General features: G+C 40.4%; 1 protein-coding gene across 1 annotated transcript; it reads left to right on the forward strand.

Moving 5' to 3' along the window:
- The first annotated feature begins 792 nt into the window (after positions 1–792).
- On the forward strand, positions 793–26,230 carry LOC108598041 (DNA-binding protein D-ETS-3). The gene is given in 12 exon segments (XM_033293551.1): positions 793–867; positions 3,257–3,449; positions 3,451–3,551; positions 3,610–4,013; positions 6,442–6,561; positions 12,070–12,096; positions 16,597–16,647; positions 19,122–19,181; positions 20,424–20,471; positions 23,140–23,329; positions 25,796–26,004; positions 26,072–26,230. Coding segments are annotated over 11 exon segments (1,479 nt in total). The 5' UTR covers positions 793–867; positions 3,257–3,317; the 3' UTR covers positions 26,209–26,230.
- Positions 26,231–27,110: the final 880 nt, after the last annotated feature.

Here is a 27,110-nt window from a genome sequence, read left to right on the forward strand (position 1 = left end):
TATGTATGTTCTGCTGCAAGGACGAGCCAGCGGCCGGGCCATACACATTAACTTGGAGTGCGCGTTACCGTTGCGACACGTCGCGGACCAACATAATAACGGTACTTTGCGGTTAAGATTCGTCGGTTGCACGTCGCCACAAGCAGCCACAGGAAGCCACGAAAGCGAAACCTCTGACCAAGTGGGCAGGGAAACGCGACCCAAAAATACTAAAAAAAGGGGCAGACAACAAAGTCAAATACAAATAAAAATCAAAATCAAAATAACATACAAATACACAAAACTTGGACAAATACGCCAGCTTGTTGCTTGCCTCTGCTGACAGTAGGCGTGGCAGTTTAGTTGCCATATTGTGTTGTGTGTGTATGTGTGTGCCATATATGCTACTCCAAGTGTGTGTGCTGCGGAAATTTCTGTGCGGAAATTATTGAAATTCCGCTTTTGATTTCGTTAGACCTGGCCTGCCTGGTACCTGTGCAAAAAACTCGAGACTCTCAACTCAACTAGAAAAATGTCACAGCGACGCGTCGCTGCTGCCGCTGTCGTCGCCGCCGTCGGCGTTCCGTTCGCGTTTATGTTCTTGCCGCAGTGACAAATTTGCTTGCATATCCGTTACACTAGTGCAACAAGCCACAGACTAAACAAACAATTTGCGCACTTGTCGCCATTTTTGGACAATAATTTCATTTCCGCCTTGCAATTGCTACGCATCAAAAGAAACACATACAAAATGGCGTCAAGCAACTCAGTTGACTAAGCTTCAAGCTTAATTTATTAGTGTCAAGTGAACAGTGTTTACAAATATTTAATTCTTATCGCGTGTTAATTAATAATAAGCATTAAAACAGTAACCAGCATAATCCTGAGGTGAGCTTAGCTTTGTCTATTGTGTGTAAAATAAATTTACTTTAAAGCTTAAAATTAATTGGATTTATATATTTTATATTATTGTAACTCGGTGATATACAGTGTTTATAGTCATGAAACTTATAGTGAATACAGATGTTGGTACTCATTCAATTAGACTTATAGATTGTAATAAGAAAAGTAATGCCAAAACTTTGTGTAATATTTATATGTTTATAATATTATTCGTTGAAACAAGAATATACGTCGATGCGTAAGGTCTGATCTGTATAATGTCTATAAAAAAATAATACGAAAAATGCATAAATGAAGAGAATATTTTGCCTGTATTAGAATAACTAAATATCAACTTGCCCGAAAGGGCAATTACAACATAATTGCAACATACATATATATATCAGAAATAAAATAATTTCTAAGGGCTAAATCGGAAACAATTTTCTGAATAACAATTTTTTTTAAAGGTATTATTGAATGTGTAAAAAAAATTATTACAAATCAGTATTGTATTTAAAATTAGTTAAACTAAAAATTTACAATTAATCGTTCTTAAATTAAAGAGAAAATAATTATCAAAAATATTCTTGACCATTTTAACATTAACGGATTTAGTTAATAATCAATCAATTATAAGTGCCTATAATTTATGCAAAAGCACCTAAAGCCAAAATATTAATTCACACGACTGTTGAAATCCTTATAATAGAAATACGAGTGATTATAAATATTGATATAAATGCATTAGGGCTTTATAAATGTAAACTAAAAACAAATATTTTGTTTTTTTTTATATTTGTATTTTGTTAGAGAGGAGGTTGATATTTATTAACTTAAGTTATTTTTAATCAAAAATTGAGAAAGATGAGTAGAGGCAACACTAATGTCATAAATGTCAAATGTCATAAATGATTTAACGATTTAATATTTTTATATATATTTTATTAGACAATTTTAATATTACATTAAGTTGAGTAGCTTTTAAATTATAATTGTATAAAATACTAGTTAGTATTAAAGGAAATCTTTGTTGATCACAAATAGCCTATGCAGATATGAATGCTCTTTCAACTATCACAGTTTGCTTTTTGTTTCACCACATGCATTCTGCTAATTGAATTATAAATTCCAACGGAAGTATTCATAAAATTACGTATATTTGCAAGCACAAATTAAACAGCATGATAATTATAGAGCCCTGGACGCTCATCAGTGCTCTATAGCAGTGCAGCGTGTCAAGTTGCTAGAGAAAAAGCAAAAATTTAACTGCGTGTAAAGTGGCCACGCCTTTGAAGAGCAAGCCCATTACGCTGCAAATCTTACAAACCATTAAAGAGCCGCCGCTACATGTAGCACGCGTGTGGCCTCATCCTGTTAATTAAAAGCTCTACACGAGGATTATATCATTAGCCAGTTAGCAGCTGCCAGATGCTGGGTAGATGCAAAAACATATAATGTAGCAAGCAGTCTCTTCATAGAACGACACGCACGCGTCAGGCAAACTCCCTCTACTGGAGCATCCCGTTTGTATTTCCGGTGCGCGCGCGCTGAACATTTGCGATAACTTCAAAATGGCTGCGTGATGTGGACTGTTTGCAATTTGCTTACATGTAAAGCAAGTAGAAGCAGCAGCCAAAGCACAACAATAAATAATAAACGAGGCGTGTGCAGGCCGTTTATAATGTCAGCAATGATGATGATGATGTTGTGCTTGTTTGTAGATGCGTCCAAAGCAGATAGCGCTTATCAATGGCCAAAAAAGAGCGACAGCACATTAAAGTGTCTACAAATTTAAGCTAGACAGTTACAGCTTGAGCTGCATGTGTCTGTGTGCGTGTGTGTGTGTGTGTTTGTGCGTGGCATAAATTTCGTTGGCATAAATCAAAATCCAGTTACTTCCGATGATTGCAGTGTGCAAAAATTTGCATTGGACTCTGCAACGAAACAATGGCAGCAATAACAACAACAACATCAGTTGCAGGGCTGCACCCAGTTGTAGCTCTGGTACATGTTTGCCATTAGAAATGCACGCTCAAATGGCTGCCGCCCACGCATAACGCTCATACGCAATGTTAGCCTACAGCAGGCAAAAGTGCTTCGGACTACAATACAACAATAAATAACAAGACAGATAATTATGCATGCCATAACAAACACACACACACACATGCATAGAGTGTCTGTAATTTTTTGGGCTTTGCTATTAATTATGTTGAGTGCGGCAGGGTCTGGCAATTAGTTTGCTCTTTGCATACAATTTTAAAATTGCAGTCATTAATTATAAACTGTTTGTCTATGATTTACGGCCCTTGGCTATTTTACATAGTTGGCCATGCGGTGAGTTAATTTAAAGCTGCATTCATTTTGCATATTATCTACTTTTTGCCTGCAGAGTCAAGTGGAATCCTTTGCCAAGCCAACAGTCAGCCTTTGAGGCTAATCAGGGCCGTGCCATGTACGAGAATTCGTGTTCCTATCAAACGGCGCTGGATCTGAAGCGCGTATCACCGCCAACATTGGCGCAGGTTAAGACCGAGGACTGCCTGACATTGGGACAATGCTCACCGGACTGGACCTCGTATCGCCTTTCATCAGTCCACCTTCGAGCAGTTGAAACAGAGCGTGGAAAAGGCCAAAGCAGCGTTGCAGGATCGCAGCAGCTTCTTTGGCGCCAGTAGCGCCTTTAGGCAAGTAGTTGCAGACAATCTAACGACACTAACGTTTACTCTACTTGTACACCCACAGTGACATCTATTCCAGCCAGCGCTTGACAGACACACTCGACACGCTGCCCAGCGTGCAAAGCAGCAATGGCAATTGCTTATCGTTGCCCCACAATACAGGCTCTGGTGTGGGCGTGGGCGTGGGCGTCGGTGTGGGTGTGGGCGTGGGCGTGCTTAACTATAATGGAGTTAGCAGCAGCAGCAGTGGAGTGCTTGGCAGCAGCAGCAACGGCGGCGTGCACAGACATCGCCTGGATACATTGCAGCCACCCTCGGGTTGTTCACCTGTGGGCACACAGCATGGAGTTATAACTTCGAGCGCTGGTCAGCTAACGTCAGCTAGCTTGGATGTGGTCAGCTCGCCTGCAGCGCCACCACCACATTCCACAACTAGCAGCACACATGGCGAGCATAAAGTTCGATCAGGTGAGTCGTCGCAAAAGATACTTGTAGAATATATTTCTAAGCTCTACAAACATAAATGCAGTTTATAGAAAAATATAAAATTGCATTCATTTCACTTTTTTAGTTTATCCTTTTTTATTTGTAGCTTCCACATTTTTCGATTTAATTTGTTGTATTATATTTCAAATAGTTTTTTGTCTTTTATATTTAATTGCCTTGCTTCCTACATCGCTTTGAACTAAATTCCCAAAACAAACATTTATTTGTTTAGCAACAAAATGTCCACCCGTTTAACCAAATTGTCCACCCAGTCAACCCACTGACCTTCTCGCAATTGTCTAGCATACAAATGTCAGCGGCATGGCGGAAAAACAAATCCTGCGCTTCCGGCAGTACCCGAGCTAGCAAACACGAAAAAAAGAAGCCCTAAACCAAAACAAATAAAAATGTTGTGGCACAAAAGTGGCAAATTTCGCGTATTTATTTAAACACGTCCAAAGCCAGCATATGTTGGCCAAAAAATGCCCGAAGCTCGTTACATTTAATGGCCAAAACAACGGCCAAAAAACGTTCGCGTCCAGCCATGTACATAATTTTGCTTGTTGTAACAGAAAAATGAAAAAAATAACAGAGAGTTGAGTGTAAGCTAAAATTATAAAAAGCAAAATTGAATTATCCATATAAACGTCAGCGGCCTTTTGGGGCTGCTCTTTTTCCACTTTTTACCGTATTTATCAATTTAAGCCGACACAGCGGATGTGGCTTATAATGCGGCCCACACACAGACACACTAGTCTGGCTTTAATAGAAACATCAGCAATGCACTGTCCACAATTTCATCGCGTGCCTGACAAGAGTTTGTTATGCCGCCTACGTCATGTTGTCCACTTATTTCTATAAGAAAGTTTTTCCACTTTTTTTCGGCGCTATTTCTTTTTTTTTCTTTGCAAATTTATATGGTTGCACTGACTTTTCAACTGTCGCAGGATTTCAATATGACAAGCTAGCAGAGTCCTTGGCCAACGTTGTGCCACCCACAAAATGGCCGACAGCTGAGCTGCAACGCGCTCAAGCAAATATGAAATGAATTCTTTAAGCTCATTCTCTCTCTCTCTCTCTCTCTCTATGTCGCAGAGGAGTCTTTTTCATCGCTTATGTTGTTTTCCAACTTTTGCTGGCTGTCAACTGGCATTAGCCTTTTTGCTGCTGCCATGAAAAGACTTTGTCATGCGTAACTCATTATTTTTGCTCAAAGATGTTTGCCTCACAGTGGGGCACAAAAAAAATAATAATTACAGTTGTCAAAGAATGGAGAAGCAGCCAGTGTCTCGCTTTGGCTTGTAAGGGGTATAAGGATTAGAGAAAAATGTCTATCTTTAATGCCATAAAATAAAAAAAAAATCAACTGTCAACCATAATCTTAGGGAGTAATATTTTACAAATAATATTTTATTATTAATTTATAAACTAAAGATATAAAAGTTAATTTCCATGTAAAGTAAAAATTATTTCTGTCGAAAAATAAAGATTTCATTTCAAGTTTATTTTTTATGTTTTTCAGTAATATAAGCAAAATAATTCTTATATTATATTTAATTAAAACAAAATATTTTTACTTATTATAACAAAGTGAAATTAAATATTTCATATTTTTATGAGTAAATTCAAATACTGATTGCCTTTATTTGGAGTCTCATAAATACCGTACATCCTTTAAACAAAATTCTAAATTTTTAATTTCTTGGTTTTATTTTATATAGAAGTCGTTGAATTTTGATTTTAGTTCGATTTTTATTTATAAATCTCAGGCTCCATATCTAATTCTCTGATCCTTCAATATTTACTCTGAAGCCTTAAAGCTTTGTAGACATTAAAGTTAGGAGCAAGAAGTGAATTCCTTTGAACTTTATTCCCAGGAGCATTTCAATTATGACACAGTCACGTTACCAAAAGCATGCGAAGCGTGATAATTTGAGTACAGCTATTATCATGCTATAGATCCAGATCAGGATTCGTTTTGACATTTCAATTGGCAAGCGTTGCGAATTTGTGTAGCGCTGGCTTATTGTTGTTTACATCAAACAAAGATTTACGGCAATTAAACAAACATGACTGTTGCTGGTTGTCAGCCAAAGTGACAACCCTCGCGATTATGCGCTTTGCGGTTCACAGGACTTGTCATGTCCTGGCACGGGGGTGACTCGGGGTGGCGTGCGCCGTAGCGTGTCGCCTTTGCGTTCTGGTTGGACGACGCTACCAGCTAGATGGCCATAATTTTGGCTATAAATAAAGCAAGCCAGGCTAGTTTTGATGCGCGCCGCTGACAATTATCCATGTTCAGATTTATGCTCTAGCAGTAAACCATGGCAAAAGACAAAACGTGGCGCGCTGAGTGCGCGAATTTGTGCTGCCAAAGCAATTAAATTGTTTGTTTATGCTTCGCTTGCAGAAAAATCAACGTTGGATTGCGCTACGACGTCGACGCATGCGGGTGTTGGCTCATCCTCCAGCTCCGGCGTGAGCGTTAGCAAGAGCAGCACAGGTCCTGCCACTGGCTCCAATGCACTGTGTAAGTCTTTAATTCAATTAAAAATCTGTCTAAAAGTGAAAAGTTATTGCTTATATTTGCGACAAGCAAATGTCCTTGTTAAAGCTCTGCCTAAGCTTTGACAGCTTTCAGTCAGGATTGCAACCACCTTTTGAGTCCACCCAGCAATAGAGGGCGCTGTTGCTGTTTTAATGTCTCAATTGTGTGTGCACCACTTGACTTAATACCTTAAGCTTGACTAATACACATAATCTACGCCTGAAATGACTCAAAATGCGCCTGGGAGCGCACTTCATTGTCAGCAGGACACTTCAGTGGGAAAGTTGGCAAACAATTGGCACACAATTGAATGTCCTTGCTACTGTAAACATACAGAACGCAATAGTCACAACAATCGTACTGGGCACCACCAGTGCCACTGCCACTCGCCACTGGCCTTTGATAATTTGACTCTTAAGTGCTCTTCAGCGCTAATCCTATTAAGCGTGTTGCTCACACGCTCACTCAACCCTACAGGCTAACATAGAGATAGACTGAAACCAGCTTGAGGGTTGCGGGATGCGCCGGCACAACAATGAAGCTAATCGACAGATCATAAAATGATCAAAATGTTATGTGAAGAGCATTAGGGCGCACGCGTCGTTGACAGCGTAACTGACACAGTGGTCGATGGATGGTAGGAAGGATGGGTAAGGGTAACGCTCGAGACAGGGACAGGGAGAGCGTGTGAGGCGATTGAGCGGTGAGCGCTTATTTATGAACAGTCTGTTGAGCACTAATAAAGGATTGCGTTAATTGCTTGATTAACTTTAAATGCTCATATATTATCTTGAGATAATTTCAAATATTGTATTTAGCGCAATTAGAGTTGCAAAATTGGTTATCATTAAAAGAAAGTAATATCTGTCAACATATGTTTAGTAGGACAGAAGATTTTAGGCTTTGATAATATCGGACAAATTATTTTTGGAAAATAATAGTTAATACTCTTTCAATTACTACTGATTACATGAGATTATATGAGAGTATTCAAACTAATTTAAAAAATGTAAATATTGTTCATTCCAATTATTTTCAACAGAACAATTTTATAAACGCGTCCAGTAGTAAACTACAAAAGTTGTTCCATTTATTGATACTAAGCTTTGAAATTTCTTCAATTAACAAAAGATTGTTGACATAATTGAGATATACATTAAAACGATTACCTTTATTTTTTTTGAATAAAATCATCGCAGATTTCAGTAACTAAGTACAACTAAAAATAATATTTATTTAGCCACATGTTCAACTTTAAAGTAAAAACAATCTAAGAGGAAATTAATACATTTTACTTTTATTAATAGGTATGTTTCAAAGTAAAATACAGTTTACTTTTATTCATTGGGGCTCGTTTGGTTTGGAAATCTCGAAACACAAGTAATACAATAAATAAAGTAAATATAGAATGCTTGCATTTCAAACTTAATAATTTCAAACTAACTTATTGGTCGCTTTAGAAATACATACGTCTATTTTTATATACAAAGATAAATTGCTTAAATATAATAATTTGAACAACCTATTTTTGACTATAAGCTCAAAAAGTTATTGCTCTATTATCATTTCGAAAATAGTCTGAAATTTGCGCTTGAATTTCTATGTATGTATTTTTAATCAGCACAAGCTGCTGCTCTAAGCTCGCCCAGTCTGCCAACCCTTAACTCATATTGTATAACAATTATGTATATAATTTCAATAATTTAAATTCCAAACTTGTGACATTTGTCAGCAGTTGCTGCCGCTTATCGTGAGTACATCGCTTGCAAAATGTTCAAGTTAATCGCATAATCTGCCAACATTTTTCATACCCCCCCTAACCCACGTGTAGGACTTGACTCAGCGGGTGTTTGGCCTGCCACACCCACTCACAGACGCCCACACACACACACACTTGTGTGCGCCACGTTGTCAGCTTGTCGTATTACCGTGCCACGCCCCTCACCTCACTGCAAGCGCCGCGCCGTATGCTTTGCTCACTTCAAATTTAATTTCTGATTTCATTTGCGCACAGTTTGTTTCATTTATTTTGTTTTTCTGCGCCCAGTTTTCTCGTTTGGTGTCGTAATTGTTGCAGGCTGTGAAAATAAATTGAAAATGCTGCTATGCCAACTGGCGTTCGCGTCCTTTTACGCTGCCTTCTGCCTTGTCCGGTGCTAGGCTGTTTGTTGTCCCTTCTGACGGCTTCGCGCGCTGACGCTTGTGCTGAATTTATTAATATTTAAAATAATTTCGCAGTTTTTTGTTGACCAAACATGACTTGGGCTTGGCCTGGTTCACAAAAGTCAAGCGCTAGGCAAAAAGTTTTCCCAGGCGCTCATGTGTGAGACTGTGTGTGCCTATTGATGTCCAAATATTTTTATTCATTGCCCTTTTCGCGGTTCACTTAACTGCCAGTCAATTCATTATGGCAACCCCCCCGAGATTTGTGCACGAGTTGCTCATAAATCAATGTATTGTTGTTATTGTTGCTGCTGCCTACACAGCGCTAGTGTACTAAAGACGACGACGATGATGACGGCAACAAGCTGGAAAATGTTGCTAATTTGAGTTTTGTGCATTGATTTCGAGGAGATAACAACAGCAATTTGCAACTGTAAATAATTAAAAAATACAAAGAGAAAAAGTAAGAAAAACTAAAGTGTCAGCAAGCAAGCGAGAGAAGCAACAAGTTGCCTTCCGCTTGGGCGTCATTGTGATTTATGCCGCTGGAAATGACCCGCTTCCGACATGGAATATCAAAAATCACGCGCACTTGAAAGTTTAGAAGCAATAACAACAACAACAGCAGCAGCAAACCAGAGCCAACGACTCTGACTAGCAGCTCGAGGTACGTTTGCACCTTTTGCTGCCGGAAACGTAGCGCAGCCAGAGCCGGAGGTGGCTGTGTCGAAGCTTCTCCGGTGGCCAAGCGACTGCAATTTAGTTGTCAATTGAATTTATGAGGCCCATACAATTTATAGTGTCGCGGTTTGGCATTTTTTTCCTCCGTTTCTTATCTCAAGTGACACAACTCACGTGCTGCTGCACTGCAGCGTGAGAGCTGCAGCCAAAACGCTAAAAAGTCAATCTGGGCAATTGACAGCGAGGGTCGCACGAGTCAAACCGACAGAATTTATGAGCGCTGCAGTCACGTGAACCTTGGCCGCCACCCCAACCCCTTTGCGTGTTAATTGTTTGTTTGCTGTTTGTTGTCATTGGCCCTTGAGTGGTTGGGGTGGCGGCGGCGGCTTGGGCGGCGGCGTGTGAATATGCTAGCTTTCAAACTTTTTGTCTGCAAACAAGTCAAACGCTGCAGTTAGCCGCTGGTAATCGGAGTCGCGCACACCCTTCACCTTCCCCATCCCTCTCTCCCAGCAGTTTCGATTGCGCAATTATAGCACGCATTGTTTAGTTAGATAACCAAAAGGGACACTGCCGCCCAGGACACTTTCAATATGTTAAGCGTGGGTTAGTTTTTTTTTTTTGTTCACTTCATTTTTATAGCTGTTGATTTTAGTGTTTGCTTGTTTGTTTCGTGTTCATAATTTGTTTTCATTACAATTTTCACTTTCGCTTGTGCTTCTGGGTGTGTTTTTGAAAACTTTGTGGTTGCGGTGGGAAAATTTCATAGAGGATAACAAGATAACTTAATGTAGCTGATTGGTTAATGTGTTGCGAACTTTTTGAAAGAAAACTTAAGAATATGGATATGCATATACAGCAGCTGTAATATATAATCCCTAATTTGATATATGAATTTCAAATTAATGAGAAGCTTATGGAGTGTTAAATTTATTTATTTTTCAAATTAATTTAACCTAGAAATACTTTCAGTATATCCAAATTCAATCAATTGGAAATATCTTATACTTTGGAGGAAAAGTCATTTAATTTAATTTAATCATTTCAAATTAGTCCATGGTGAACCTAATCAGTTAATTTACAGTGATTAAAAAAATAATAGTAACGACATACTTCCTTGCATTCCAAACACTATTGCATATTATTCAATTATATACTTGAAACTAAAAGTACATAAAGCATTATATTGTTTTCCTTTAGTTAAGTTTTATTTATTTAATTTATTAGTTTCCTTTTTACAAGTGTACTACAACTTTTTGAGTAATCATGAAAATAAGTATTATACAAGTATAAAATCAAAATACGTGAGAGCTCTACATAAGATTATTTTTGGCTTTTAGTATGATAATAAAGAACAAATAATTAAATAATTTGCACACTGTGGTTGCAAAACCCAACTGATTAAAAATAAATTATTTAGTTTGTTTTAGAGATTCACTGTAAGATAAATAAGAATTTAATTTTAATAAAATCTGCGTTATTGAGCTTATCAGGAAAAAAAAACTTTTAATCAAAAAGTATTTTTATAAATTAACTGGTATTTGAACATTTTTTTTCTGGATGTGAAGCAACAAATTAATTTTTTTACCCTCTACTTTATGTGATCATATTCAAATATGTGAAATTTAGTTACAATTTTATATCAATTGCATTTTTTTATTACCTTTCTTTCTTATTTATGTAAAACAGAGTATTAACTTTAGAACTTAAACAAAACTGTACCCGAGCAACTAAAGCTTTCATCCCTTTAAGTTACTAGATAGTAAACAACAAAAGCAACTGATTTTTTTTATGTTTACCAGTATCAATGGCAACTTTAACACTTTCGATACTCCATTACAATACTGCCCCCACACACCAAAGTGTTGTCAATACAAAGCTGATTTATGTGCTGCCACTTTTTGCTTGTTACCGCCCATTTGATTAACAAATATTCAACCCACACATGCACACACAGCAAGCAGCATTGTATTTTTATGATTCTTATTATAACAATACGCGTTTTGGCAGCGCAAATAAAAATCGCTGCAGGCAAAAAGAGCAATGGGCAGGCAGGCGCTGCACATTAAAGACCCGCCACGTTGGCCAAGAAAGGAGCAGTCAAACGAAAGTCACAAGCAGCCCCTTTGGACAAAGTAGAATGTGGCTGTCATGCCGCTGCAGGCAACTCGGCCAGTTGGCCACGTGCCGCTTCAACATTGTTGTAGTTGTTGTCGTTGTTGTTGTTGCTGGCGTCGCGTGTTACATCATTCATACGTCATTAATGGCCACGTGTGTCAGGGCAGCTAGTGAGCGAGACTTGCGTGTATTTGTTGTTATTGTAGGCAGTCTGTTTTCATTGCACAGACACACTGGTGCGCATTATATTAGCAACAGTCTCCATTACGCTCTCGCTCGCTCTTTGCCTCTCTCTTTCTTGGACTCACTCTGTGTTGGGCTGCTTTATTGAGCTTGAGAAAACAAATCGCAGCGCTGATTGCGTTTCTTATTAACTGCAAATGTTGGTGGTTGCCCAGGCCAAACAATATGTTCAATGTCTTTGCCCACTCCTCCCCATCCCGACCGACGCTGTCCTAGCTGCTGTCATGTTTGCCTTGACGCTCCGTTGACTTTTGGCTGCACACAAACAAATGTCCAGCAGCTTAGTATCTGGACGCGGGGGCTCGGGGGAGTGCGCACAATGTGCTTGTTTTTGCGTTTTCGAAGCTGACGCATATCTAATAAAAACAGTTTCACCTTCGGTTAACCATAAAACGCTTTGACTGAGTGCCTGAAGTCCTTTTAGGGGGGTGTGGCAGTAAAAGCGTCTTATAAACCGCAGCCTAAACGCCTCGCCGTAACGGAAATGTTTCCTTCTTTGCTGCTACTGCTCCTTCGCCTCCTTGGCAATCGCTGTATATGCAAAATGGCGTAGCAAAATGGCGGAAGCTACGCAACAAAAGAAATTAATTTAAAGTTTCGCCAAAAGCGTGAAAATGAAATTAAATAATGAATGCAATTAAAACACAAACACACACACACACAGCTGCACGCATATACAAGTATTTTGAGAAAGGGACCCCAGGCCTGGCAAACATCTACGCTAAATAAATTTAGTTCTAGAGTTTACTTTGCTGCCAGCTAGCAAAGAGCCGTAAATTGCCATTTAGCTATTTGAAATGCCATTAGCTATTTGCAATGCCATTACAGACACACACACACATATATACGCACTTTGAGTTATACATAACTATAAAATTAGTTACCAACGAGGTGTGCTATTAAATTTGTCTAAAACTTACGCAAACACTTTCTGAGCAGCGTAAAATCGATGCCAAATGAATCTAAAATCCCTTAGGGTCACACAGCTTTCTATTTTAGTAGGTCAGGAGCCGTAATGGTTAACACTTTTAACAACAAAACTTTAACACAAAGTCAAAAAATTGCCAGTTATTAATTTGGATTTCTATATTGATTTTTATAATAAAAATTACGAAGTAATTCCGCGGGTTGAACGATTTAAATATGTGTCCTAATTACGTATACACAATTTGGAGCTTTTATTTATTAAGACCTTGGAGATATGCAACAAAGACTATTACTTTCAAAAAATAAAAATAAAAATCATTTTTATTATATAAAATCTCTCGCGTTCTTAGCATCTGCCTTTAGAGATTTCTGACTAGAATATCTGGAAATTTTTGTACGACATAAATTGAGTTGCTTCACACAATATTGATAGCTCTTTCGATCTATCAAAATAGAAGTATTTCTCCTTGAGTTATACATAACTATAAAATTAGTTACCAACGAGGTGTGCTATTAAATTTGTCTAAAACTTACGCAAACACTTTCTGAGCAGCGTAAAATCGATGCCAAATGAATCTAAAATCCCTTAGGGTCACACAGCTTTCTATTTTAGTAGGTCAGGAGCCGTAATGGTTAACACTTTTAACAACAAAACTTTAACACAAAGTCAAAAAATTGCCAGTTATTAATTTGGATTTCTATATTGATTTTTATAATAAAAGTTAAAGAATCTACGCTTGCTGATCGGGTTTTAATCATTTATACTTTCAAAAATAAAAATAAAAATCATTTTTATTATATAAAATCTCTCGCGTTCTTAGCATCTGCCTTTAGAGATTTCTGACTAGAATATCTGGAAATTTTTGTACGACATAAATTGAGTTGCTTCACACAATATTGATAGCTCTTTCGATCTATCAAAATAGAAGTATTTCTCCAAAGTGTCTGGGTGTAGGCAAAAGAGTTAAAGAGTTAGAAGTAACTTTAATTAAAACAATTTCTGTTCTGTAGTTACTAACATATTAAACAAATATTTTGTTAATGTACTGCCTTAAAAAAGTTTTGTGTGTATCCGTAAGAGAACTTTATAAGCCACCCACTTTGCCCAAGAGCTTATGATGGCAAATGGTTAAAGTTGAAAGCAACCGCCATGAAATAAACTACGTCAAAGCAAGGCACAACATAACATACTCACAACACACAACACACACACACAATCAACTTTTCATGCCCCACACTTTGCGTTGGCCTTGACTTGCAAAACTTTGTTGGTGTGCGAAAAGCGAAAATTTGTTTTAACTTTACAGAGGGAATGATAAAAAAAAAATAGGAAAGCATATTTGAGCAGCAGCAATTTGTACGTTGACGCCTGTGGATTAGCCAGAGCTACTAACACCCACACACATGGCCCAGGGGCAGCATTTGCAAAAAGCAACGAAACGAAACGAAACGAGTTGAGCGCAGAGGCAAAAACAATTTCATTGAATTCCAAAAATTAATTAAGCCAGGCAGCAGTCAAAGTATGTATGTGTGCATATGTGTGTGTGTGTTTCTGTGTATGTATGTGGCAGACATTTTGCATAGCCTGCTTCAGAGCGCTGTGGCTGTTGCTGTTGCTGTTGGGGGTGGAGCAGTAGTAGCTACAATTGCACTTGAGCAACTGCAGCAGCAGCAGCGACGTCAACGTCACTGTCAACGTCAAAGTCAACGCTCACTCACACACAGACAACGTATTGTGTATGCGTGTAGGTGCACGCTGCCCACGCCTCTCCGCCTTTGTCAGCGGTGGGCAACAACTATTGTCGATTTCAGTTGCAATTCACAGTCGACGTCCATTGTTTTCAGGTGTCTGCCTCAGTCTCAGCCTCTGTTACTGCCGCTGCCGCTGCTGCTGCTGCTGCTGCTGTCAGCTGAGACGCTCACATGCGCAGCGGCCAAGCGTTTTGCGTGGGTGTCGCTTGGTGTAGGCGAAACGACGAAACGGTAATATCCTTGTGTTTGGTGGAAGGAAAAAGGAAGTGGATAATACATCCGTCCTTGTTGCTTCGTGTCACCCACTAAAAAGGCGCTGCCACTTCTGAGCGCTGCCGCTGCCCCAGTGTCAGTGGCAACGTCGGCGTTAGCGCCACAACGAGTGGCCTACCCACAACTGAGAGAGCAATAGCGCCTGCCCACGAGAGCGAGCGAGCGAACGAACCTACAGGCTCACAAGCTTTTTGGCATAGCTGTGACTGCAGTGACTTGCTCTTAGTCAAGTGGAAACGGTAACCACCTACCAAAAAGCACCAGCGAAAGAGAAAGAGAAAGAGCAAGAGTAAGAGAGAGTGTGTGCATGCCTGAATACATGTTGAGCTTTTGTTGGCACTGGCAAAAAGCAGATCGCTTTTAAACAAGCCCAACAAGTACGCATAAAGCCATTTGCAAAAAGCTTTCACTGCCTTCCTCTGTGCGCGCGTGTGTGTGTGTATCTGTGTATGTGTGTGTGTGTGAAAAGTTAGGCCACACCTTGTCTCAACGCTGATTGGTGTTTCAACGGAAAAGGGGTGGCTGCATTTTGGTGTGGATTATAACCTAAGTATATCCTGGCGCATAAAGGACAACAGCAGCGACGCTGGCGCTAAACAGAGTCAGCAACAGTCACACACACACACACACACACACATAGAATGCGCTGCCAGACAGATAGATACACAAAAGCAATCGTGGGCAAACCACCCACCCAACGAACCAACCAACAGTCAAGCAACCACCCACTCAACCCCACGCCCACAATAGTTGAGGACTGAGCCTGCGCCTGCTGTCCTGCTTTGTGTGTGTGTGACTGTGTGTGTGTTTGCTTGAGGGTTGGTTGTGCGACGTCAGCGCGCCCGGTAGCTTGGCAGGATATGCGCGATTTGACGACGGAATGAAATCAATTGTTACGCTGCCGTGCCACAGATCGGACGCAATCCGGTATCACTGCTCAAAATACAGCTACAACCAGTAATCTAGTGAATGCAAGTGTTCTACGCTGCGTATACGCGTTTTTGCTAAACTCCAAACAAAGCCCCTGATTGACACATATAAATCAGTTGGACACGCAAACTCTCACAGTGGCAAGAACACAACACACCACACACACACACACGTATTCATATACACACACACATATATAGAGAGCGTGAGCATATTCGTCAAAATCAAAGCCAGGTCCAAAGTGCATTGGAAAGTTCGGCCGGAAGTCGAGGTGTCCGGTAACGGTAACCGGTTCCGATCGTCACTTTTCCCGTTCCTTTTCCTGTTCCGCCGCTCGCTCGCGCGCTCAACGCCAACGTCGTCGTCGCTGCTTTTTAAATAAATTCAATTGAGTGCCCGGTTTTTGACATTGGACTCCACTCCGTTTGCAGCACCTTTTGTGTATCAGTGTTTGTATCTGTGTGTGTGTTATTAGTTTCCTGCGCCGGCAACCAATTTAGCGCGTGTCTAAACAAGCGCAATTTGCATTTCTGGCCTCATCAGCAAACGGCAGCGGGAGCAGCAGCTCCATTCCGGTGCCATCTCCGGCTCCGGCTAGCGCTTACCTCTGTGCACCGCCGGCGGTCGCCGACGCTGCCACAATGCTTGACATCAAGTCATCCGCTGATTATTTGTCACGCTCCACGGGCAGCTTTAGCAATTTCTCAATGCTCTTCGCAGGTGAGTGGGCAATGTGTGAATCCACCAGGCCGTCGGTGCTGGCAAATCCCACATGGAATACAAGTAAATACATAGCAAAAATGATCTTTAGAGCTGCACAGCTCATATTTATTGATATGTAGATATTAATACTTATGTTCCTCATTGTATTCATTAAAAAAAACACACACACATTTATTAAATATTTTGATCTCTTTCTATTCGTTGCAGATTCTTCGTACAAATCGTCGTGGGGCTCCCACAGCTCCACACAATCGCAAGGTAAGTGTTTCTTACACTCTTGATAAAATATACAATATTGTAGATATATATGTATATATAAGGTGAATTGAAGAGACGTAAAGAAGTCCATCTTACATAGATTCCTGCAATATTTATAAAAATAAATCTGAATATTTAAGATGTGTTTGTTTTTAAAAAGATCGTATCATATTCATATTTAAAGTGCTCAGAAACAAATAATTGATATTCAAGCTTCAACGATTTAGAATAGAATCAAATATTTCAAGCATTAGGCATTTTTATATTCTCTAATCTCTATTTAATAATACTATTTATAAGCTTCTTGTGTTTAAGCGCTATATTGCTATCAAATCTTATTAAAACTTCAACAAAATAGCTATTAATTTGATTTGATTTTTTTTTTTATATAAAAATAATATATATATAATATATATTTTTAATTTTAAATTTTAATTTATTACAGAGATTATATTGCCACGCACTAGGTGATCCTATCTCTGAGAAATTTTGTATGTGCTGATAGCTTTCTGTTTTTATTTTGTGTATATATTTTTATTGTTTTCGTAATAATGACTTTTTAAACAAAATCTTGTAGTTTCTTAAATATATGATTACAATACAAAATATTTACGAATAAAAATAAAATTATTTACAGAAGATTTGTTCAATTTTGCAAATATTAGTAGATAATTAAAATAATATAGATCAGTTTACTACAAAACAAATATAAATATCAGAATATATGTTCTTATTATACAAGTTATACCAACTCAAACTTGTGATCAACATATAGCGTATGGACTTTGAAGCTTTATTTTTTTAATAATCTTAAGTCTTTCCAAATTATTTTGAAATTATTTTTTATAATCGTAGTCGTTACAATTAATATTTCAATTGGGTATTATATAATCATTACATTTAGTTCAAAGAATATTTTTAATGATTGGCAATCGCAACTTTACTTTACAAATTTACTCAAAAAGTTTTCTCCACTTGCGAAAGTTTGAAGGGTGCCTTGCTTCATGGCTATCCTTATAGGTTTATTGGCAAAATGACACTTGTAACTTCAATAGATAAATCACACATGTAAATAGAAGCTTATTAGCATGCAAGAGACATGGCTACAAAAGTCACGCGACCCAGAGTCAGTGAAGCATACAAAATTATTGTTGACAAGCATCAATAGAGCTGCCAATTGACTAAGCAGCCGTTAAGGTGTTGCCTACACGTGTTGTCGCCAGTGAAAGGAACGAAGGGTTTACACCAATTCACAGTGCAATGAAGCGTAAGATCAAGCTTAGGGTATGCCTTTGACTTTCAGAGTGAAACACTTGGTAGCTCTGACTAAGCTGCTCATTAGTGCACTTAATAGCAAGCCAAGCACAAAGTAAACTTCAAGCCACAACAAACTCACACAGACACTTTGCTGATCAGCTCGAGGCGTTGGAAGGCTGAGTGTGAAAATTTGGAAAACGTTTTACGCTTTTTAACAACAATTTCAGCTTGGCTGCACGCATTTGGCCTCGCTGATGACATCAAAATCGTGCAGCTAAAGTTTTCTTTAACACCCAGCCCCACCCCACAGACAATACTCCATGGCCACCCGTTGAGCTAGCTCGAATGCAATCGGGCATCTTTTGTGCTCTTCGCAGTTGAGTGGCCACGCCAAGCGCAAAACCAAAAATGTCATATGAAAAGACACTCAGACTCTAAGCTGCGAGCTATTGTTGTAGTTGTTGCTGTTGATGTTGATGTTGCTGTTGTATTTTTTGCGCACAATAAGTGACAACGAAAACAACAGCGGGCGGTGCTGCTTCATGTCCGTTTGCCCACCCGCCCGTTGCCTGTGGCTTTAATTTGTATAGAGCGTGAAGTTTGCCACAACTTCAACGCGTTTTGACATTCGTCGCTGGCGGGCATTGAAGGATCTCATCGCACTGTGTGCTTGAGTGTGTGTGTGTGTGTGTTTTAAAATTCTATTGCCAGCGGGCATTGTTTTCCATGCTCTGCAATCATATTCCATTAAAATGTAAGAGACATTGCTCATATCACAGCGCTAGTGCCGCTGGCTGTGGCTTTGCTTTGCTTTGATGACAGCTCTGTGATAATGTTGGTGTTGCGGTTGAGTTGATGATTGCCTTTGATTATTCAAGTGTTGCATGATCGCAACAACAACGTAGTCGGTGACAGCTTGAATGAAAAAATAAAACACAATTTAAAGTGGTTAGTTTAGTTTTTAAGGTCGACAAGACAGAGTTCATTGGATCTGTATTAATCAGTTTATAGTTTTTAGATTAGCATGAAGCGACGCTTGAAGCGCCATTGAATTCGTTTGAATAACATTCAAAACAAAATTCTTCGAATTATTCAAATTTGCATGTTTTCGTGGAAAGATTAAGATCAAAATATTTGGCAATTTAAAAATGAATCACCAAATGCTTTGTCAATACCTAAACTTTCGTTTTTAATGTTGTTTTCATTTCTATTTACAGGCTACAGCTCGAATGCCTTGAGTATTAAACATGATCCGCATACACAACTACGGCAACCTGGTAAATATACAAATTCAGTTCTGATTTATGTTGTGCTTGTGCCATTAAAAACGTATTAAGAGCAGGTACTCGAGCTCACGTGCCACATTGTTTAGCCTAAATCCAAACATAAACAGCCAGCGAGCATTTGAAAGCGCAAAATCGAAACTCCTGTTGGCCACACTAATAAATAAAATAAAAAGTAAAGCGAAATGTGCGCACGCTGCAAGTGGCACTTGAGGCATTGAAGCATTGAAACAAATACTTCTACTCAATGCAGTCCACTTAGCGTTCCAGTCCAGTCCAGTCGTGCGTCCCCCCCTTTGGCACTTTAAAATGCGAGTGAGAAATTCAGAAATACTGTCGCAAATCAAAACCCTAAATATGCCACTTGAAGCAAAAGTGCGGCAGCCTACGTACATACAAATGTATTGAAGCGTAATGGAAACAATTGAAATGCCATAAAGGATTCTCAATTAGAGAGCCGCAGTCGTAGACGCACTCAAAGGCCTTGGCTTGCTTTCAGTTTCAGCTTTTTATTATTTGTTATGCAGTTGTCAAATTTGACGGCCGTGCAGCGGCAAGACGCGTGCCACAAAATGTTGCCGTCGGACGCGAGTTTTTTCCTTCTTATTTTTTTTTTTGGCGTATTAAAGGGAGAGCGCATGAACAATGCGCAGAAATGTTGGCAAAACAATGAATGTTGCTGCTGCCAGGGCTGCTTCGTTTGGATGATGCGAATTATGGACAATTGTGCTGGAGCCTGCGTCTTGCTTGCAATCAGACGCTGCATTGTGTGTGCAGCTGTGTATGTGTGTGTGTGTGTGCCACATTTGTAACCTTTTGCCTGGCTGAGCGCCTGAGAGTATGCTAAGCTTTTGGCTGCCTCTTCGCATGCAGGAAGCGCGCGCCGGATAATAAGTGAAATGGATATTCGAGTGTGAGCTTGCATGTGTGTGTGAGAGTGCTCTCGACAAATGCGCACAAATGAAGCACACACACACACACACTCATACATACATGTAGTGTGTGTAAGTGCAGTTTTGGTAATGCATTTCATTTCATCAACGGAAACGTAAACTTGCCCGCGCATTTCTTTTGCTACATAAGAAAAACAAAAAAGAGAAAAAGAACGAATTGAAATGAAAATAAAGTAAGAAACGTATTCCGTTTTGGCAGGCCCTTCATTAACATTTGCATACAGTAAATAACCAGCGCCAGCGTATAACAATAACTAATGTCTTTCCAACCCTGTGCTTACAGATCCATATCAAATGTTCGGACCCACCAGCAGCAGACTAGCCAGCTCAGGTGAGTGTTTTAGTTTTGTTTTGGTTTCGGTTTTAAGTTTGGCTACATTGAAACACAAAAGCATAAAGTACAGTGTTAGATTAACTTGATTAACAAAAACGAAATGAGTGCCGTGCCGTGGCACGCGGGCCAGGCGGCTTGGCCCTGGCGAGTGCTGCATAATATTATCATATCAATTTCTGGCCGAGATTCGACTTCAGCTTCGAGTCTTTTGGCGTTAGTCACTCGCTTGCGCCCTAAACAAATTAACCCATTGCATGCAGCTGAACCCTTGGCTTTTGTTTTTGGGGGGTGCAGTTTTCTAATTTATGCGAAAGGTGCTTTCATTTCGGAAATTTATTATTCGCATTTGCCGTACGTGTCAGAGTGGGCGTGACCACTCAATTGTTTTTACAGTTTTTGCCATTTCATTTTTGACTTTCGCAGCGTCGCACGCGCCTACAACTGCACATAAGAAAGTCCAAAAGGGTTAAAAACTGGGCGTGCACAGTTAGAAGTTTGATAAATTATCTAGCAATTCTTTAAAATTATTTTCACACACTTTGCTTGAGGCGGGCAATATAAAAAAGTTGTTGTATATAAGCTTCACTAAATTTTAAATAATGTTGCTTAACTTTAAGCCGCTGCCTTGATTTCAAATCGCCAAAGAAATCAATAGCTTTGTATTGATTGCGCGTCCGCCATTGCTGGCAAACGCTGTGCCCCCCCAAAAAGCAATCCAAATGCTTCTCCCGCCGCCTGCCAACTGCCGCCTGCCCGACTCCCCATAAACATGGCGTTTGAGCGGAATTAGCATAAAAACCCAGACGCCCAACATTTTCCGGCGCGACATTTACACGAATCAAGCGCCATTGCAATGTGCTTGGACTCGCTCTAACTTGGGCTAGCTAGCTCGCTCTTGTGCTTAGTGCTCTCTCGCTCTTTTGGCTTAGCAGCTTTGTTTGTTGTGCGGTTTAGTTTTAGGCTGTTGCCAAGCTGCCGCTAAACTTTAACTTCAAGCTGAAACCCAAAAGCTCACTGAGAAAACTCACATGACACACACACACGCACACACATGGATATATATATAAGTGTGTGTGTGTGTGTGGTGCGCTTTCGCTTTTTGGGTGGCAAAAATGCTGTTTTTGATTAATTATGGCTTCCTTTCGACACGGAACCGCTTTGTTAGCCAAGTCCGGTGCCGACTGCAGGCGCTGCTTGGCCAACACTTGCCGGAGCCGGAGCCGGAGCTCATTTGCATGTGGTCCCGTGCAGCTGCAACTTGTGCATGCAACCAAGTCGACCGCCGGCTCGAGTGATACAGCCAACTAACTAGAATTAGTGTACAAAGCAAGCAACGAACTAAAACTAGCTAAGCTAACTGGGGGTAGCCGCAAGGGTCGCAAGGCAGATGTGGCGGGATGGGGGGCAGCGCCTTAAGGCTCGTGGCATAATTGCCCAGTCACAAAAAACTTGTTTGTAATTAAAAAGCCGTTGGCTTCAAGTGCAGCCTCAGTCGGCATATCAAAGAAATGTGGCTGCTATAGCTTCAGCTAATTACTTCCGCATTTGCTTTCTTTTTTCTGCTGTTAAATTAACATTTTTTAGTGTTGCGCTCAACGCCTTTGTGGCCTTTGTGGCCTGTGGCCAGCTGCAGCTGCTTAATAAATTAACAACTCAAAGGGCAGCAAAAAATTATGAAAAAATTAGCAAAAGTTGCGCAAGCAAAAGTTGGCTTAGTAGTAGTGGTCTATTGTTTGATATTTAATAGCATGTCAATTGCTTAGCCACGCCTTGGTTGCTGCTTTGCTGAACTTATCATTCATCCTTGTCATCATCGTGTTGGCACTTAACACATTCACTTGGCCATGATTTGCAATTAACGCAATATTCATGATGTTCTCACACACACGAGTTGGCTTTAAGGGCGAGGAGCAGCCACCACCACCACCAAGAGTCAGAGCTCAAACTCAACTTCACACACTGCTGACTGCTGTCAGATTTAAGCGTTTGCAACCCCAGCTCTTGGCGTGTGTCCTTTTTTTATACATACATGTGCGTGTGCGTGTGTGTGTGTGTGCGTGTGCGCTGCCTTCGCTTGACAGCAAACAGAGCGACTGTGTGCTGGGGCTTGGCCTAATTGCCAAATGATTAAGCGATTTATGATGTCTGCGCTGAATGCGTGTCGAATCCTCAACACAATGCGCAATAATAATCATAATTTTGTAAATGTTTTAGCTTTCAACACAAAAGAAGCGGCAGACGCTAAAAGGTCAACTATAGCATCATCTGATATGCTTGAGCTAAGCTACAGCATTCGATAGGCCAACAGAATATAAAGTCTCCATCTTTCTTGTATGTTAAGCTCCTAGCGGGTGGCGCATTTCCACTAATTTATCGACATACATAAAGAGGCAGCCAGTGGCAGCTAGAGCTGCTTGTTGGCTCGGAGTGGGGCGGTGCTCGGCGTTGCGGAAATGCTTTATGGCGCTTTTGCATGCCACAAAATGCTTACTTTAGGGGTCAGACATATATCCAACAGTTCAGAGTTAATTTGCTGTTTGCAGGCGTCCAGCGGCAGAGCCAAAGGATATGCCTTTTTGATGGACATTTAGGCAGCCAAAACACTAACATTAAATGCCTTAATATATTTATAGTATAATATGTAAATATTACGTCTCACTTGCAGGCTCTGGACAGATACAATTATGGCAATTTCTGCTCGAGCTGCTGTCGGACTCCAACAATGCCGCCTGCATTACCTGGGAGGGCACCAACGGCGAGTTCAAGCTAACCGATCCCGACGAGGTGGCACGCCGCTGGGGCGAACGTAAATCCAAGCCAAACATGAACTACGATAAGCTCAGTCGTGCCTTGAGGTAAGTGCAATGTTTTGTTTGATTTGTTGAGGGTTGCTCTAAGCCTAATTAGTTGCTATCTCGGACTGCCATAAAATGCTGCCAGCTGCACAATTCGTTGACGAGCTCATCAATAGTTCAAGCCACTCGAGCTTAAGCAACATAAGTTGATTCTGCTGCGATAGCAAGCGACTGATTAGCCGCTCTGCCAACAATCAAACAACAAAATGTGCAGAAAATCAACCAAAAAATGAAAAAAGTAAAGTACGTACTGCTGACTAGATTTGTGTGGGCGTGTCGTGCAGCACATAAATTCGATAATAAATCGCTCTGCGCTGGCGAATGTAATCAAAAATCCAATAAAACTGGTCAAAGCAATGGAATCTAATTGCCTGTTTGCCCAGCCTAATGTAACGCCCCCTACTTCAACCCCTCCAACCCCACACTGGCCGTGTCCTTAATATTAGCTTTGGCTGGCATAGCCTGCTGTCAAAGTTTGCGTAAAATTGTCAGCAACATATGCACGAACTATTTAAGCGACGGTAAATGGTTAAAACACACACATACACACATACAGACATATGTGTGTAACCCTTTTAGTGTGTGAGCTTCTTGAAGCTGTCAATTGCAATCAGTCGACGTCAATAGCCTTGGCCAATGAGTGCCAATGAAGAAGAAGAAGCGGCAGCAGCAGCAGAGCTGACAATTCAAGTGGAAACATGCTCAGCAGCCAATTTGCACACACACACACACAATGCATAATGAACATGTAAATAAATGTAAAGTGTTGAGGCAGAAAAAAAAAGACAGGCAACAAAGCTCGGCAAAAGCCTTTTTGATGTGCGGAAGCATTGACATGTCCTTCTGCCTGTCCCCGCTGTCTACATTTATATTTTTATTTATTCTGCTGTTTTTTTTTGCACATTTCAACTCAATTGAACGCAGTTGGCGCTGTCGTTGACGTCTCTGCTTTCATGTTTGCAAAGAAATGCGAGCACTCTATGTGTGTGTGTGTGTGTGTAAGTGTGCGAATTAACACGCAGCAGCCGCTCTGATCCTGGCCACACATAAAGACAACAAGCACAAGTGCTTTAATGCTTCATTTGCCTTGTTTATTCACAGCCAACTGCCCTTTTGTTGGTCACACACTACGACGACTGTTGTCTGCCAAAATGGGTTTCACTTTAATCCTTTTTGTGCGATTGTTCTTTACACTGATTGTGTGTGCTTTGTCTACTGTGTGTGTGTATGTCCAATCATCAGTCATTGATTGGCTTTGATTGTTTGCTGTCCCGTTAGGCATTCACTTTAAATTCCACAAAGCTCTGCTTCTTGTTCGATTTTAATTTATGCCATTAATTGGCATAATTTATGGTAGTAACAATAAAAACAATATATTTTTTTTATCGAGCAGCAAGCATTATGGTAATTTCCATTGATGCATTGAAAACGCTTGCAGCGTCAGTTTTGTTTTTAATTTACATTCATTGATCTACTCTTTTAAAAAAGCTGTAATAAATTTGAAGTCTTATATTGATGAGCAGCTCCAATAGTTTAAACTAAAAAGCATGTTTGGTACGCATAACATAATTTTTAGTTAAAAAAAAATAAAGACAAATTGCTACTTTCATTTCATTTCAAGTTTGAGAACTGTAGTTTAAGATTCTAGAATGGGTCTTTTTTTTCGCTAAATCTATGAATGACAGGGTTAAGATTTTAAGACGTCTACAAAAAATCGAGCTGTCAGTTATATGAATTTTAAATATTAAAATGAGCTGTGCTTTAAGTTAAGTTACGCCCAATAATATAAACTGGCTGATTGAGAAAAGCCAAATAAGTTCCTAAGTTTAAGCAAAGAAATCAATCTAAATATTTTTCTTTTATGTAATTAAATTAAATCTTAAGTAATAATTTAATATTGATTTTTGTATAAAAATCCTTTCAATTTGAAATTTGATGTTGTCTGCATCCTTGCATCTTTTGTAATTCTCGTATAAAAATTAAATTCGTATTAAGTCCTGTTACCCTTGCTCCTTTCTCGTGCTAGGCAAACATAATAACAGTTCTTTCAAGCAAAGCGCAAACAAAATGTTTCGGACAGTCGTTTGTCTGGAGTTGTGAAATTATCACTCTACCCTGGCCAAGGAGCGGCATCCTTTGGCTGACTGCCCAAGCAATTTGGTGCGCTCTACGCCGCAAATTTCTGTTTGAGTTTGTGCACAAGGCGTTGTCATTTAATTGCAATGGCGTTGGGGGAGATGTGTAGGCAGGCAGGAAGAAGCGAAGCTTGGGGGACGTCTGAAATCGGCTAATGTCAGCAAATTAACTTAAAACGCATAAAGCGCGCATTATTTTGTAATTATTTATTGTCTGGGGAGAGCGTCTTTGTCTTCTGTTTGTGTTTCCCACAGTAAACCACCGTAAATTGCAACCCTGATGCTGTTCCTGATCAGCACTAACCGTTTGCCATTCGACTTTTATTTGCAGATACTACTACGACAAGAATATAATGACCAAGGTGCATGGCAAGCGATATGCCTACAAGTTTGATTTCCAGGGCCTAGCAGCGGCCACGCAGCCGGCGGCCAGCGATCCCACCTACAAGTATCAGAGCGACTTGTTTATGACACCATATCATCATAGCGCCAAGCTCAGCTCCTTTATGAGTCCCCATCATGGCATGACCTCGTCTTCGGGTACGCTCCTAAGCTGAAAGCCCAAATGTGTTTTGTTTCTTAACCAATTTCCGATTTGTACTTGCAGCTTCCATCTTTCCGACGGCAGCTTCTTGGGGCAACTGGGGCAGTCCGGCCACGAATCTTTATCAGCCGCACTCCATGAGCCATGTGACACCCTCGCATGTAGCGCCCCACCTCAGCTCCTATCCACACTACGCATGACCATCATAATATGAGAGCAATGCCAGCGCCAGCAGCGGCGTTGGTGTTGCTAACGGTGCGGGTATAATGAGCGGCTTCGGCAGCACCAATACCACACCCCCAAACAGTAGTAATCTCAATGGCTCCCAACCCCATGTCTCCAGCAGTGTCAGCAATAATCTCAACTCGGCTAGTTTGGCAGCTGCGCCGGCGCATTCAAGCCCTGGCTTTGGACTTAGTGTGCCCGGCATGGGCGTGGGCGTGGGCGTAGGCGTTGGCGTGGGTGTTGGTGTTGGTGTTGGTGTTGGCGGCGGCAACTCAACGCTCAACTCGCTGGTCGTGGGCAATCGCCTGATGAACAGCAGTTTGCCGACGCTGCTCAAATGATGCCACTTGGAAAAGTTCGGGTTGAGCATGGGAGCGGGTCCGCCGCCTCCCGCGGCTACGCCCGCCGACGCAGCGTTGGACAGCAGTGCCAGCAGCAACAACAATGCTTACCCGGGCAATTACGGCGCCAGTGCCAGCGCCAGCGCCAGCGCCTTGTACGATTATCTGGACATGAAGGGCGAGCAGCCGACGTTTTTATTGTAATTGTAACTGTAACCAAAACCACCAGAAATGCAGCAACTCTAGACAAGAAGCAGCCGATTTTACTTGAAGCCAGCTTAACAACCCTTCAAAGATACTAATATGTGTGTGAGTATGTATGTGTGTATGCGAGTTTGGGTGAATGTGTGTGTTTAGACTTCACTAGCTGTCGTTGTTGCTGTAAGTTTAATTCCTAAGATTAAAGCGATATCAACGCGAAAAATAATAGTTTTCCAGTTGCAATTTACAATTTCTGCGTGTTTTAGCATACAATTTAAAGGATAAACCTAAATATCGTAAATTTTCAAATAGAACAGCAAAATATGCAAACATTT

This window comes from Drosophila busckii, chromosome 3L (genome assembly GCF_011750605.1).
Source record: "Drosophila busckii strain San Diego stock center, stock number 13000-0081.31 chromosome 3L, ASM1175060v1, whole genome shotgun sequence".
Classification (NCBI taxonomy): Eukaryota; Metazoa; Arthropoda; class Insecta; order Diptera; family Drosophilidae; genus Drosophila; species Drosophila busckii.